The sequence below is a fragment of the Chanodichthys erythropterus genome, chromosome 12 (genome assembly GCF_024489055.1).
Source record: "Chanodichthys erythropterus isolate Z2021 chromosome 12, ASM2448905v1, whole genome shotgun sequence".
Classification (NCBI taxonomy): Eukaryota; Metazoa; Chordata; class Actinopteri; order Cypriniformes; family Xenocyprididae; genus Chanodichthys; species Chanodichthys erythropterus.
In genome coordinates this window covers 13,584,609-13,599,148 of record NC_090232.1, presented here as the reverse complement: position 1 = coordinate 13,599,148, position 14,540 = coordinate 13,584,609, and the positions used below count along the sequence as shown (strand labels likewise).

Here is a 14,540-nt window from a genome sequence, read left to right as displayed (position 1 = left end):
TATACACATTAGTAACACTGGATAATGATAAACATGCGTTTTTGTGTGTATGCTTGCATGTATAGGCCTATTTGTGTATGTGTGAGAACGAGTGTGTGTGTGTGTGTGTGTGCCCTGAAAAACTCAAGCCATTATTCCCTGGTTGCATTGTGAATGTGAGTGTGTGTGTGTTTCACTGCATGTCTGAGAGGAAAGCATGAGAGAATTCATAATGGCAGAAGGCCTATCGCCATGGTAACAGGATGTAAGAGAACGAAAGAGTGAGAGAGAGAAAGAGGAACAGTGAAAAAGAGCGGAGAAGCATCGTCTCAGGGTACAAAAATGATGTGAATGAACTACAAATATGTAAAAATAAGAGTAAAGAGACTGATTGTAAGAGGCACAGCCTCAGTATATGTAGAGCAAAGAGTACTACAAAAATGGGAAAGGGAAACACGTGAACACCGGAAAAGACAGAAAAGGGGCGAAGTTAAGGAAAATGAGAAAGCAAGCAAGCAAGCTCGCTCGTCAGTTTGAGAGCACCCCGTTAACATCATAACACTTTAAAAATGGATTCATTAAAAGCACATGTTTGACAGTTACATTCATTCAGCCTTTTTCATATAGCAAAAACAATCACTGACCTCCGTGTCATAGTCTACACAGACAACCCAACAATTCATTACATCTACACCAAACAAATAGTCACCCATAAGGTGAATGGCACCTTAAATGAAAGATAACTCGCTGTGTTCTTTCTTACACGTACACCTGTGTGGTCACCGAAAACACAGTGTGCTGAGATTAACATTTAGAAATGATTTATCCACTTACTAGCTGGTACATACTGGAATGTTCCAGATTCAATAAAAGTTAAGCTATTTGGCATGTTGTTGATTACCACAAAACATAATTTTGACACATCCTCAATCTTGATGCACTTACAATGGAAGTCTAGGGAGAGTGAATGCATTTAATATTTGAAAATTGAAATTCAAAGTTTTAAAGTATAGCCATAAAACAACATTATACATGTTAAAAGGAAACTAATAAATCTGATCAAATTAGTCATTAACCTTGTCTGTGCAATTATACATCATATTTTTCAACTCCTGGCCTCTCATAACCACATAAAGCTGGTAAACTTGGTAACTTTTGCAAGGAAAACAAAAAGGGTCAGGAATTACATTGGTAATGCATAAACAAAAGTTTGATCTTAAAGGAATAGTTCACCCAAAAATGAAATGTTTCTCATCCTCATGTTCTTCCAAAACTGTACGAGTTTCTTTCTTCTGTTGAACACAAAGAAGATATTTTGAAGAATGTCAATTAAACAGCCATCCATATTATCCATAGTATTTTTTTTTTTCTACTATGGAAGTCAATTGCTTGATTCAACTGTTTGATTAGCAACATTCTTCAAAATATCTTATTTTGTGTTCAACAGAAGAAAGAAACTGATACCAGTTTGGAACAAAATGAGTAAGTGATGACAAATTCTTCATTTTTGGGTGAACTGTCCCTTTAAAAAATAAAGGTTCCAAAAGGGGATTTCACAGCAATGCCATAGAAGATTTGGGTTCCCCAAAGAACCTTTCAGTGCACAGTTCTTAAAGAACACTTTTCTTTTTCTTGTGTGAAGAAGACTTTAACAAAGAACATTTTTCCACAAGTATGGGTATCTGCAGGTAAGAGTAATGTGCGGGCTGAAAGGTCTTTATAATTGTTCGTGAAAGCTGCCTGTTAGGGTGTGGGGTGGGGTTAGGGTTTAGCTTCTATTGTAGCATTGTGTGCCTTTTGGTACCCACATTAAGACCTGCAGGTATCCCTGACTCTTTTCCAGTTCCCCCATATATATATATAAAATCAAGATATTTCTAATTTTATTTTTTTAATTGTTTGTTTGTTTTTTCTTTTCTTTAAAGAGCCACAATCTTGGAAAACCTGGATATATGAGGCCTAATTTTAAAAGTGTGATTTTCTAGACCTGAAGTCATGTAAAATTCAAAAGTCTTAAAACTCACTGTAATGCATATACACAAGCTCTAAAATATTTTAATCGGGTATAAATTGTAAAAAAAATATTTTTAAAAATCCTTATCCAGTAAATTAACTGGAAAAAAATCATGGGTTCTTCATGGACAATTAGTTCACAAAGATTGAGAACCACCCATATAAGCACTTTAACAAAATTAGAAGCTGAAAATTTTACTTTGAAATGCCCCACAGACTTCCACTGCAAGTACATTACTTAATTTTTTACTAAACAAACTGAGGAATGTCAGAATTATTGTTTGTTGTAAAGCTTTACGTTGTTTTGATGCCAGAATATTCCATGATTTTCCATATACACTACCATTGAAAAGTTTTATATCTTTAGTCTCTTCTGCTCACTACGGCTATTTGATGCAAAAAACAGCAAAAACAGTAATATTGTGAAATATTTTTACATTTTAAAATAATATATTTGAATCTATTTAAATATATTTTAAAATGCAATTTATTCCTGTGTTGGCAAAGCTGAATGTCCAGCATCATTATAGAATGGAAAGTTCGAAATAACAGCATTTATCTGAAATGGAAATCTTTTGTAACATTATACACTACCGTTCAAAAGTCTAGGGTCAGTAAGATTTTTTTTCCTCAAAGAAAGAAATTAATACTTTTATTCAGCAAGGATGCATTAAAATGTTCAAAAGTGACAGTATAGACCAGTGGTTCCCACCCACATTCCTGGAGGCCCACCAACACTGCACATTTTGCATGTCTCCTTTGTCTGACACACCCATTTTAGATCTCTGAGTCACTACTAATGAGCTGATAACCTTAATCAGGTGTGTGGTTGATTGAGGAGACTTTCCATTCATCAAAGATTCCTGATTGTACACAGCTGTTTTCAACATTGATAATAATAATAAATGAGGATTATTGAGGACCAAATCAGCATATTAAAATGATTTCTGAAGGATCATGTGACACTGAAGACTGGAGTAATGATGCTACAAAAATTCAAAACAGGAATAAATTGCATTTTAAAATATATTCAAATAGAGAACAGATATTTGAATTTGTAAAGATATTTCATAATGTTACTGTTTTTGCTGTAATTTGGATCAAATAAATCCAGCCTTGGTGAGCAGAAGAGACTACCTTTAAAAACATTTTAAAAATCTTACTGATCTAAAACTTCTGAACGGTAGTGTATGTCTGCATTGTTTTATAGCCTGTGTCACTAAATTTGTCATTTATTTTTCCCACATGATTGGTTCAATTTCCTTTTTGAGGGATCCATAAAGTAACTACAATCATAAATAAAAAGGCAGTGCTTTACTGTGAGAGACCAGAGCTGGAGTTTGACCCTAACACGTGTAAGTTACCGTGCACAGCGCTGCAGGAGGCCTTTCTGAAAGCGTGCTAACAGTGTGAGGAGACTGAGTATTTTTTTGAGATTGACCAATACCTTTCACTTTCTTACCATACAGGTGTAAATGTAACCCATTATGAGGTGTAAACCGGTTAAGACAGTGTTCTGATGAAGTAGTGAAGCAATCCTTCCTTTTGAGACAAGTATTAGAATTTAAACCTCCTCCAGGTGTGAGATATAGTGATTCGGTCATAGGCATCCATGTTTCCACAAATGGTCAATTCGATGCGAAGTAAAATGAGGGCTCTTAAAGCAGATGCATTGTGGGATAGGTTTTTTGGGAAGCACGTGATAGGAAGACTGCTCAGAGCACTCTTGTTACCATGACAACTGGTGTCCATGGCAACCTGGCACAGAGGAGTGGAGCGGTCTCATTCCTAGTCTTCAGCCCAAAGGCACCACCCCTTATCCAAATCAGCCGTCAATCACGATCAGCGCAGTCAGGGATTGGCTGTCAACGCCATCCATCACATATCAAAGGATTTCAGGATTGGCTGACCGTGATGCCAATCGTAAAATTCCATGTGTCGTAGTTCATTGGCAACATTCCTGGCGGTGTAATTAACCAAATAGTTATCAGATAAAGTCATTGGCTATACATAACTGCTCTCCTGGAACGGCTTAACTGCAAAGTCCATCTGTGTACTTTCAGGGTCTGGCAATTATGTCCATCTCCACAGGACCAATAATGTGTGTGTTTTAAAGGATGAATTTGATATGTGTGCATGATTTGAATGCGTGTGGCCCTGTGAAGAGCGTTACTGCAACCCCCTAAACATCTCTTGTCACTGGTTTTCTGGGTTGACCCTGTCCTGAAAGATATAGAGGTTGTTAGTGGCTGCTATGGCGATGATGTTTTCAGCTGGGTGCCAAGCCATGTGCAGAATCTTTTTTGTGAAGTCCAGACTGTCCACGCCCACGTCGCCCCTTCGACGGCGGCCCCCGGTGTAAACGCGGCGAGTCCGCAGCACAGCCCGCGGTTTACTGCTCTCACGCCATGCCTCAAGGGTTACACCGCGACCGGTCTCGCGATCAAACATCCGGAAAAAACTGTTATACGCTCCTGTCATGATTACACTTGGAGGGGTGAGAAATGGCAAAGCATGATGGGTTAAAAACAGAATGGGTGTGTGGAGTAAAAAAAATAAGAGAAACAAATGAGCAAATCAATAGGATAAAGACCGTAATGGATACACGAGAGAGAAAGTAGGAAGGAAGAGAAAGAGGGTATGAGTACAAAAGAGGAAATATACCTATATTGCATAAGATATGATCATTCAAAGCCTCAGAAATGTTTACCTGTCTGTGCTGTTCCAGACGCACTCAAACTTGTCGAAGATGCAGTCATTTTCATACAAAGAGCAGAGTTTACTTCTTAGGTACTCATGAACCTTGACACAGAAGAAAAGTTTATATATATTTATAGTCATGCTAAACTTTGAACACATAAATTTATACTAAGTCATACAACTAAAAACTAGAATGCACCCTATTTTATATAACAGTTAAAAACATGACGAACAGCAGAATTTGACTAGATATTTTGCTATAAATGAAGAGTTCAGATGCAAAAACCTCTAAGTCCATCTGAAATGTTTTTTTTTAAATGAGCATTTTTTTATCAGGCTCCCTTGTTTAGATTCAGTAATTTCACTTTAATGGCAATGAAAAGATTATTAGTCAGTTATTAAAATGCATTATTTAAAAAAAATGTCACTTTAGTCAACATATTTGACTGGCCTTTGCTGCAAAACCAGCTAAAACCATGTGTGCTTTTTTTTCTCTCTCTTTGGACAACAAGACATGGTAAAACGTCAGTTTCTGTCAGTTTTACAGCAGCAAAAGGAACACTGTTGTGTTTACTTTCTATTCACGAAATCCTGTCATTGCCACTCTAACGATGGACAAACATGATAAAAACTTGCAGCTTGGCAATTGAAAGCCGGCTCATACGCACACCATCATTCATCTTGAAATCTTATGATTCGATTCACATCTTCCAATTGGGTCTTCTGTGGACTTAGAGGCTTTTGCTGACAAAGAGAAGTGCCATTTAGCAGTTTCTGCCAACGAACTGGTATTTCTGAATGGGCAGGCGCTGGGATTTGGCGTATTTGAAGCTCAAGTATTTGATGAACATATATCTCATTTTTGATGGAGCTTTTGCATCTGAACTCTTCAAATATAAAGAAATAAAGAATAAAACAGGGACTCAAATCTGTGGATTGTTTATTGAATCTGAGCTGAATCAATTTGATCAATGTTATTAAAACTAAAACTTTTAAAAATAAGTATTGTTAATTGAAACAAAGCAGAAATCAAATAAAATAAAACTATTGCATTGAAAACTTAAATGAAAATGACTAAAACTTAAACTGAAATAAAAATAAAGGTAAAAATTACAAAAGCATATAACGAAATGTATAAAAATCAAACAAATTATACTAATAAATTAAAATAGTATATAAATTAAACTAAAATAACACTGGACTTTCCAACACCTCATGGGAGAGGACCATTTAGGATTCACTTGAACGAATAAGAGTATCCAAGTCTAAAAAAGTTCTTATTTTCACATGAAAAAAAACGCATCAGTTAGAAATAGTGTAGCTTATCCTAGCATATGTGTTTATAGTATTGTGTACCAAGACCTGCATGATACCCACTTGGTAGGTCTCCACTGGGCCCTTCTCCATGTTGAGGTCCCATACTTTGACAGTCAAGTAGTCCCTGGTGAGCAGATAACGTCCACTATGGCTGAACTTAACATCAGAAACTGAAGAGATGATCTCAGAGAAGAAAGATCGATTGCCTGGATCTTCTGGCTCCTCAAAGACTGAGGAAGAGAAAACACACAGATTCAAACTGAGTTAAGATTCACTACTAATTCACTACTAATTAGAGTGGGGCAGCTTCATACTGTTTTGCTTAATTTTTTACACTCTAACTGTCAATCATCAGGCATTTTCATTTCATCAGAGTCTGCTAGGGAATGGTTTCAAAGGTTTTACAGTTAATGACGGCAATGAAACATATTTAACACTGTGGTCTGCTTGTCTTTTAATGCAGCAATAAGTGTAAATCTCACTACATCAGCTACAGTGCTAAATCCCCTACCAGCTAGCACAGCTGTTCTTCTTAATTGTTTTCACTGTGTCCCACTGTTTCTTTTAACTAAGCTACTGCAGCTTTACTTCTGGCTTAGTAAAGAATTCCTCAAATTGAAGATTTCAAATAGGCATTAAAGACTGTCTATGAATTAAATAAAAAAAAATTAAGGGTACATTTACATTTCATGTTGACTGTAAAAATGTGCAAAGCAATCTAGAGGAATATACTACCATTCAAACGTTTAGGATTGGTAAGATAAAAAAAATATATAATAAAAAAAAAGATCAAAACAGTAATATTGTGAAATAGTATTACAATTTCAAATAATCGTTTTCTATTTTAATGTATTTTAAAATGCACTTTAATCCTGTGACAGGAAAGCTGTATTTTCGGCATCATTACTCCAGTCTTCAGTGCCACATGATCCTTCAGAAATCATTCTAATATGCTGATTTGCTGTTACAGAAACATTTCTTATTATTACCAATGTAGCAAAAAGCCACTTAATATTTTTGTGGAAAACATGATACAGTTTTTATCTGTATCTTATATGTCTTTATTGTAACTTTTAATCAGTTTAATTTGTCCTTGCTGAATAAAAGTATTTCTTAAAAAAGAAAAAAAAAAGTACTAACCCTAAACTTTTGAACAGTACTGTAAGTGATGCAGTCCTTGTGTTTATGAAGTGTATACTTACTTTTGGAGTGCTTGTCACAGAGGGCCGACTCTCTCATGTCACAGAGGCGCAGTGTGCCTTTACTGCTGCTGTATACAAACAGGTGGCAGTGATGTGGGTGGAACTCTGCAGCTGTTATCACCTCCGTCAGGTCCTCCATATTGGCAGGCTTAATGTCCACAATGTCTGAGAAGGGGGAAGGGGTCAAGGAGTTTTTCTCATTTACAGTTCTGAAAGCTAATCTTCAATGTTTGATACACCTAATTCTTTCATGAACTCTCATGAACGCAGATGTAAAAATGTTCAGTGAATAATGACCTAAAGAGGCCATATTATGCCCGTTTAGTCTTGATTTTGTTTTTGGGGTCTACTCTCTTCCCAATCTGTCAGTAACGCTCTATTTAGTTCCTGTCTCTATGAAGCCCCTCCTTCCGAAAAGTGCAATGTGCTCTGATTGGTCAGCTGGACCAGTTTGTTGTGATTGTTCAACTGTTTTGAGTGTGTTTCCACAAGTTTCAACACACTATAACGTCTTTTAACATTTAAAATAACATTTTGTTAAAGTTTACCACTTAATTTGTACTTAATTATCAGTTTTCATAATCAGAATCAGAATGTGATTTATTGCCAAGTACGATTACACACAAGGAATTTGTCTTGGTGACAGAAGCTCCAGTGCACAGACAGAAAGTCAACCAGGCCTTCGCTCCTTTTTTTGCATATGCCTTAGGTGGGAATTATATAAATGAGGGTAATTGTGGCGTGTACATTTATGGAAGAAAATTCAAAACTACAAACGAGGCGTTTCATAGAGTTCAGAAACAATAACTTGCTTTGGAGTGGATTTTGTAACTTTGCAGACCTTTTTCATGCTCAGACAGCAACATTACACACTAAAGAATATTGAAAATGTAAAAAAAGGTAATAATATGTCCTCTTAAAATATTTTGGTTTGCTTCTGACACAAAGCTATTGCATGACTTCACAAGATTTGGAATACAGTGCGTGAGCCACTTTTATGATATTTTTATGGTGATTTAATTCCCCTTTGCCTTGAAAGCTCTTGTCTCCATTCATTGTAAATGCACAAAAAATCCATTTGGGTTCCACAGAAAAAAGAAGGACATTTGGGTTTGGAACTACTTAAAGGTTTAGCTCACAAAAAAAAAATTCTAAGAATTCTGTCATCATTTACTCAACCTCAAGTCTAAAACCTGCATAAAGTTCTTTCTTCTGTTTAACATAAAGGAATATATTTTGAAGAATGTTGGTAACAAATAGTTGATGGTCCCCTTTCATTTTCATAGTAAATAAAAAAAATACTATGGAAGTCAATGGGGACCAGAAACTGTCTGGTTACCAACAATCTTCAAAATATCTTCTTTTGTGTTCAGCACAAGAAAGAGATTAATACAGGTTTGGAACAACTGCAGGCGAGTAAATGATGACCGAATTTTCATTTGTAGGTTTGAACCTACATCTATATAGTATATCAGCCTAGATCTTTCACTAGGCTGAACAATGCCAAATGTACTGTCAATACGTTGTCAGTATAGCCCAAATAATTTACAAATCTTCATGTAGATAGAGAGATCAAGTAAGGTCTAAAACTAAAAGCACACTGACAGTGGAAGCTTATAAACTATGTATCATCAGCTCCCTGAATTTTGTAAAACTCTACGGTTGTATGATTATTATTCTGAGCACTCGCACACACACATACATGTACATCCACACATCTACTCAGTAAGCACTACGCATCACATGCAAGCACAATCACACAACCTACAATTTTCCTGAAGGCAGCTATTATGTGTTTTAGAGGAGAGTGTTTCCTTGGTGAATTATTTAAATGTTTCCATAGATATTTTATTTCTAGGTCAGAGCCCTGCTCAAAAGAAGAGCAGCTACACAATCTGGAACACAAAACCCTCTGCCTTCAGTACAGTCAGAAGAACACAAAGAAATGAAAGCAATCTAGTTCAGAAACAATTTCTGCACCATATTCACCCAACTGATGCAACCTTTATGTCCCAATTATTCGGGTTTATAGATAAGGCCATTTTGTGTGCGAATAGATAGGAGGATAGACATGAAGGATACTGAAGCTTCGGTCTGTGATGTCCAGATGCCACATGTTGATCCTGAGATCATCAGCAGACAGATATGTCTCGCCATCGCTATTGACTGAGATGGAGTTGACGTGGTAGGTGTGGCCATTAGCAAAGATTCTCCTTGGCCGCACTTCAACCATCAGGTCAGTGGGCTTCAGTACCGGCACCTTGAAGGAAATTGATTTTAGCATCAAAGCTACACTTGAAATAAGGGCAATGCTGTGTAACTTATATAACATATGACAGTCATTAACAAACATTATATAGGATCAAAATTTCATGTACATTCAAATACGGATATAAATGTACACATTTAATTGTTTGAAAATGAATTAAAATGAATATGCAAAATTTAATCTATCTGTTTGAATGTATTATATTTTCTAATGAATGTTATATAATGTAATGATTGTTAAATGTTATCAAGTAAGGGTTAATATACAGTCAATCAGTCATTATCACAGGGTGATCGGGACCCTGATCACGTCTTGTATCACCCTAAAGGGATTATATTTTGCGATCATAACTGCTGACTGTAACTTATCTGGTTTATTATTCCACTATTTACCAAATGAATAAAAAAAAAAATTGACATGAAATATTGATTTGAGTAATCATTATCATCATGCGAAGAGAAAAAGAGTAATATGAGAAACTAGCACAGCTACTGTATGCAGGAAATTTGTTGATAATGACAATGGTCAATTATACAATTTAGAAGTCATTATACAAAAAAATTTAATCCCAGAATGCATTGATTGACCAATCAGAAACATATTCCAGAGAGCTGTGTATAATAAGTTGTTTTAGAGCATGGCAAAAATCAGTGACTATAACAAATGCTAAATCAAACCAGTTCTCTCCAGTGGATTGATCTAATATGCCAGCTGTGAAAATACCCGTAATGAGGTCACTGTGGAGATATCCTTTATTCGCCCTTCTTCGTCCTTCAGATTGTAGCCCTCTGGCCGCTTGTCTCTCTCGCTCACCTTCCATAGCTTTATCGTTTTATCTGTTGGAACATACCTGAGAAATTATCAGCCATTCATTTTTATAACTGAGACTTTCTATATACATATTTCTGTGGTTTTGCAAGGCATTTTAATGCAAAAGGCCTTGAAAGTCATTGTTTATTATACTATTAATAATGTCTTATTTGTCATACTCTTATAGAAATGTGTAATGCAACCCAGCTATTCCAGTCTAATATCTGGTATTGATTTCTTGCACGGAACAGACATGACATTTAATATAAGGCCTAAAATGATTTCCCTCTAAAATGAATGGTTCATTTTCTAATTAGGAGGATTAGACAAGTTTAAACCGTGATAGACAGGAAGAGGTGTGATTACCGTTGGTAGAGAGGAGAAAGTGGGCAGCATTTTGCTGTGGCAGCCAGCGGATCTTATTGATCTTCTCCTCAATTTCCAAACTCTTCAGGTAGTCAAAGTCCGGTTCGTGACTCTGGAACGTACTGTAGACATTATACTCACCCGATTCTCCCAGCTCCTCAGATTCACCTTTAGACTGCATTAAGAAAAAAGACCCAAATAGATATACAACGTATATGCTTATGAACATAAATAACAGACAAAATGTTTGAATTCTCAAAAGTATAATTCACAGATGTACATTATTTTAACAGTTTATGCAATATATATGATATATAAATATGAAGTCTCTCTGTATAAAGATGTAAGAGATGAAAATGTTGACTTCGAAATGCAGGAAATTCTTCTTACAGTATTGCTTGTTGTAAATGTTGTCTAAAAGATCAAATAAACAGAGGTCTGATCTTTAAATGGGTGAAAATAGGTTTCCATATATGTCTCATAATAAAAATGTGTTTTGATCAGCAATCAGGGTATGTCTCTAACTGTAATCTGTGTACCAGACAGCTCAATATCACAGTTGATATCTGATGCTTTGTCTTTATGAAGTATTTTAAAACTGATCTATTTTAATTATGTGATACAGCTCTTTGGGCAATGGAAATTAAAATCACCTCAGGCATATTTAGTTTCCTATGTTATAGCGCTACAAAACGTGTGTAAAAGCTAACATATCCAGTATTTTTGGTTTAGTATTTTTTTAATCAATATGACCTTTGATCTTCCCCTCTCTCATCTAATTCACTCTGCTGCTTAAAAAAACACTGCTTTAATCCCTAATTTATCATTCACACACTGCAGTGCTTTGCTCACAGTTTGACCTACCTCTGTCTCTCTCTGGAAGATGACCACTCTTCCCCCCTTATCCCCTGTGGCCAGCAGATCCCCCGTCTGGTTAAACTCCACAGTAGAAATGACATCAGCTACAAAGAAAGAAAGTGGATTGTGTTAATTTATAATTTGTCAATGAAAATAATAAGAAAAAAAAAAATATATATATATATATATATATATATATATATATATATATTTATATATATATATATATATATATATATATATATATATATATTAGAATTGTCTGTGTGTTTGTTTTGTGTATAATTATTATGTATATATAAATACACACACATACATGTATACATTTAAGAAATATAAGCATGTATGTATAAATATATAAATATATTCATATTTTTAACCACGGTTATCGTTGAACAGCCCTTTATATATATATATATAAATATATATATTTTTTTTTTTTCTCCCTCATATATACAGTCAAACCAAAAAATTCAGACACCTTGAACATTAAATTCATTAATACAGTTCATTCACTATATTTAAAAAAAAAAAATGTTAATAAAATATGACAAGATCTCAGAGTTAAACTGTGTCAGAAAAAAATAATCTTAATTATGTCAGATAGTGCTTAAGCAAAACAGGTTCAGGTCAAAGTGTCTGAATAATTTTTGGTTCCAAATTTTTATCAGTTTTGCTGGTAGTCCACTGTATGAAGAATTTTTGGGTATAATATGTCACAGTTTACTTTATTTTGCTATCCTCATTTACATAAATGACCTATAGTGTCCGGAACCCACTAGTAAAAATATATAAAAAATGTCTGAATAATTTTTTGTTTGACATTATATATATATATATATATATATATATATATGTCAAACACGCACACGCAATATATATGTCATATACGCACACATGCATGCATATATTTAACAAAAATATATTAACATTATACATAAAATATTTAGATGTATATATAATATAAATTTTATATGAATATACATGTATACATGTAAATATTTCTTAAATAAATACATGTATGTGTGCATATTTATATATGCTGTATACATAATAAATATACACAGTACACACACATGTATTATGCAAACAAACTTTAATTTTGATGTGATTAATCGTGATTAATCATTTGACAGCACTAATATATATATATATATATATATATATATATATATATGTGTGTGTGATAATATTAATTATTATCAGATTATATTCTTTTTATTATAATTATAAATAAATACTTGTAATAAAATTTCAATTTTATAACTATTCTTGTTATTCTCAGAATTAAAAAAAAAAAAAACATTTTACTTTCTGTAAAAGAATGTTTGTAGATTTTGGGGATGTGAACAACTGCAGGTGGCAGCACAGTATTTCTATTCTCATAGGAAATATATACAAATTTTCACAGAATTGGAACAGATGGGCGAAGAATAACTGCACACCTGGAGCTAAATGCTAATACTTTTACATAAGACTCTTGCACGAATCCCAGCCAAAAGATATGTTATGGTACAAATTACCTAAAGTAATACAAGTTCATGGGTATGTGCTAGCACAGCACAACTGTGGTTTTGTCGACGCAAACACTTTTAGTCAAGAGCCTCATCTGGGCATATGGCTTCACATTGTGCACCCTAATAGTTGATAAACGGCATGCTCCTACTCCTGCCAGTATAATGATGATGACGCTAAATAAAAATAGCCCGGCCTGCTCTTGATGAAACATTTTGTTCTGTAACATGATTATGGCAAGGCCTGCAAAAGACATAAATGACTTCTAAGGACTAACATGCAAGTGCTTGAATGGGAAAATTAAAATACACACTGATTCCCTTCAAAATCAAAAGAATATGATTTAAAATGCAAGACTATCTTGGTTCTGTTTGCACATGCATTATTCTGAGAGGCTTACAGCACCCAATAATTGAATGAAAACACTCACTAATGCATGCTGTAACCCAATAACAGGTGTGTGTGGTGGGACCAGGTGACCAAAGTCTGATGAGTCAGCTGAATTAGAAGACTTTACCGCACAGCTGCTGAGATCAAGGTTATATTCAGGACTTCAGAAAGGTGACCAGGATCAAATTACAGTTGAGTACGTGTGTGTGTGTGTGTGTGTGTGTGTGTGTGTGTGTGTGAAGAGGGAGTGTTCATGCAGGTGTGTGCACATACCTTCTGTGACATAGTCTCGGAGGAAGCTGTGATTGATTTTGGGGCTCTCACCGTCCTCACCCATCGGAAGCGGCTGAGTGCGTAAGCGCGCCCGTCCGGAGCAGAGCCGTCCAATCCGTGCTGTCCCACCCCCCCGGTGCTTTGCCCATGCTGCTGCGGCCTAGCAGAGTGGCCTGCCGCACGGCATCCTGGGATACGGTCCGCCTTTGTGAGGAGGAAGCTGAGCGGCAAACGATGAAGGTGCGAAGGATGCCACGTACAGACAGGGAAAAGGGAGGAAAAAAACGTTCAGTCAGCTGGAGAAAAGCACCTTGTCATACGCACACATGCTTGAGCGCATGTCCTGACGCTCAGCCAACACTGCCTGGCAACAAGAAACGCAGAGGAAGAAAAAAAAGAAAAAAAAGAGGATGTAGGTGTGTGATCCGTAGATCCGTCGTGCTGCGGTAAGTCCTTTTCCAGGCACTCCCTGTGTGCGGTGGTCCTCGAAGGAGAGAAGAGGATAGCGGAGGAGAGAGAGACAGGTTGTCTTTCACAGGAAGGATGAGTAGGAAGAGGATAGGCCTGGTCCTACCTCACAGCTTCACGGTGTGTCCTCTCCCTTCTGCTGCAGTGTGACGGAGTGCGCGTGTGTGTATGCGTGCTTGTGCGTGAAGGGAAAGGAAAGATGAAAAAGAGGGGGGAGGGAGAGAAATAGGGAGAGAGAGAGAGAGGATACCGCCAGCCTGTCTTTCTCGACTACCACTGCTGCTGAGCATCTGCACAGCATCACGATGTCACAGAAGCCTCCTCCCTGCTCGGCCAATCAGAGCTCAGCTATCCCCAGCTGCTCCTCCCACTGCAGGTGA

The 14,540-nt window shown here is 36.0% G+C and overlaps 1 protein-coding gene across 1 annotated transcript; it reads right to left on the bottom strand.

Moving 5' to 3' along the window:
- Nucleotides 1-3,580: 3,580 nt before the first annotated feature.
- ppp2r2ca (protein phosphatase 2, regulatory subunit B, gamma a) lies at nucleotides 3,581-14,321 on the bottom strand. The gene is made up of 9 exons (XM_067403412.1): nucleotides 13,693-14,321; nucleotides 11,521-11,618; nucleotides 10,657-10,831; nucleotides 10,204-10,316; nucleotides 9,294-9,471; nucleotides 7,212-7,376; nucleotides 6,070-6,239; nucleotides 4,703-4,794; nucleotides 3,581-4,480 (listed from the first exon to the last, which is right to left on the bottom strand). The coding sequence occupies exons 1-9, from the start codon at nucleotides 13,754-13,756 to the stop codon at nucleotides 4,189-4,191; spliced, it is 1,347 nt and encodes a 448-aa protein (XP_067259513.1). The 5' UTR covers nucleotides 13,757-14,321; the 3' UTR covers nucleotides 3,581-4,188.
- Between the last annotated feature and the right edge of the window lie 219 nt (nucleotides 14,322-14,540).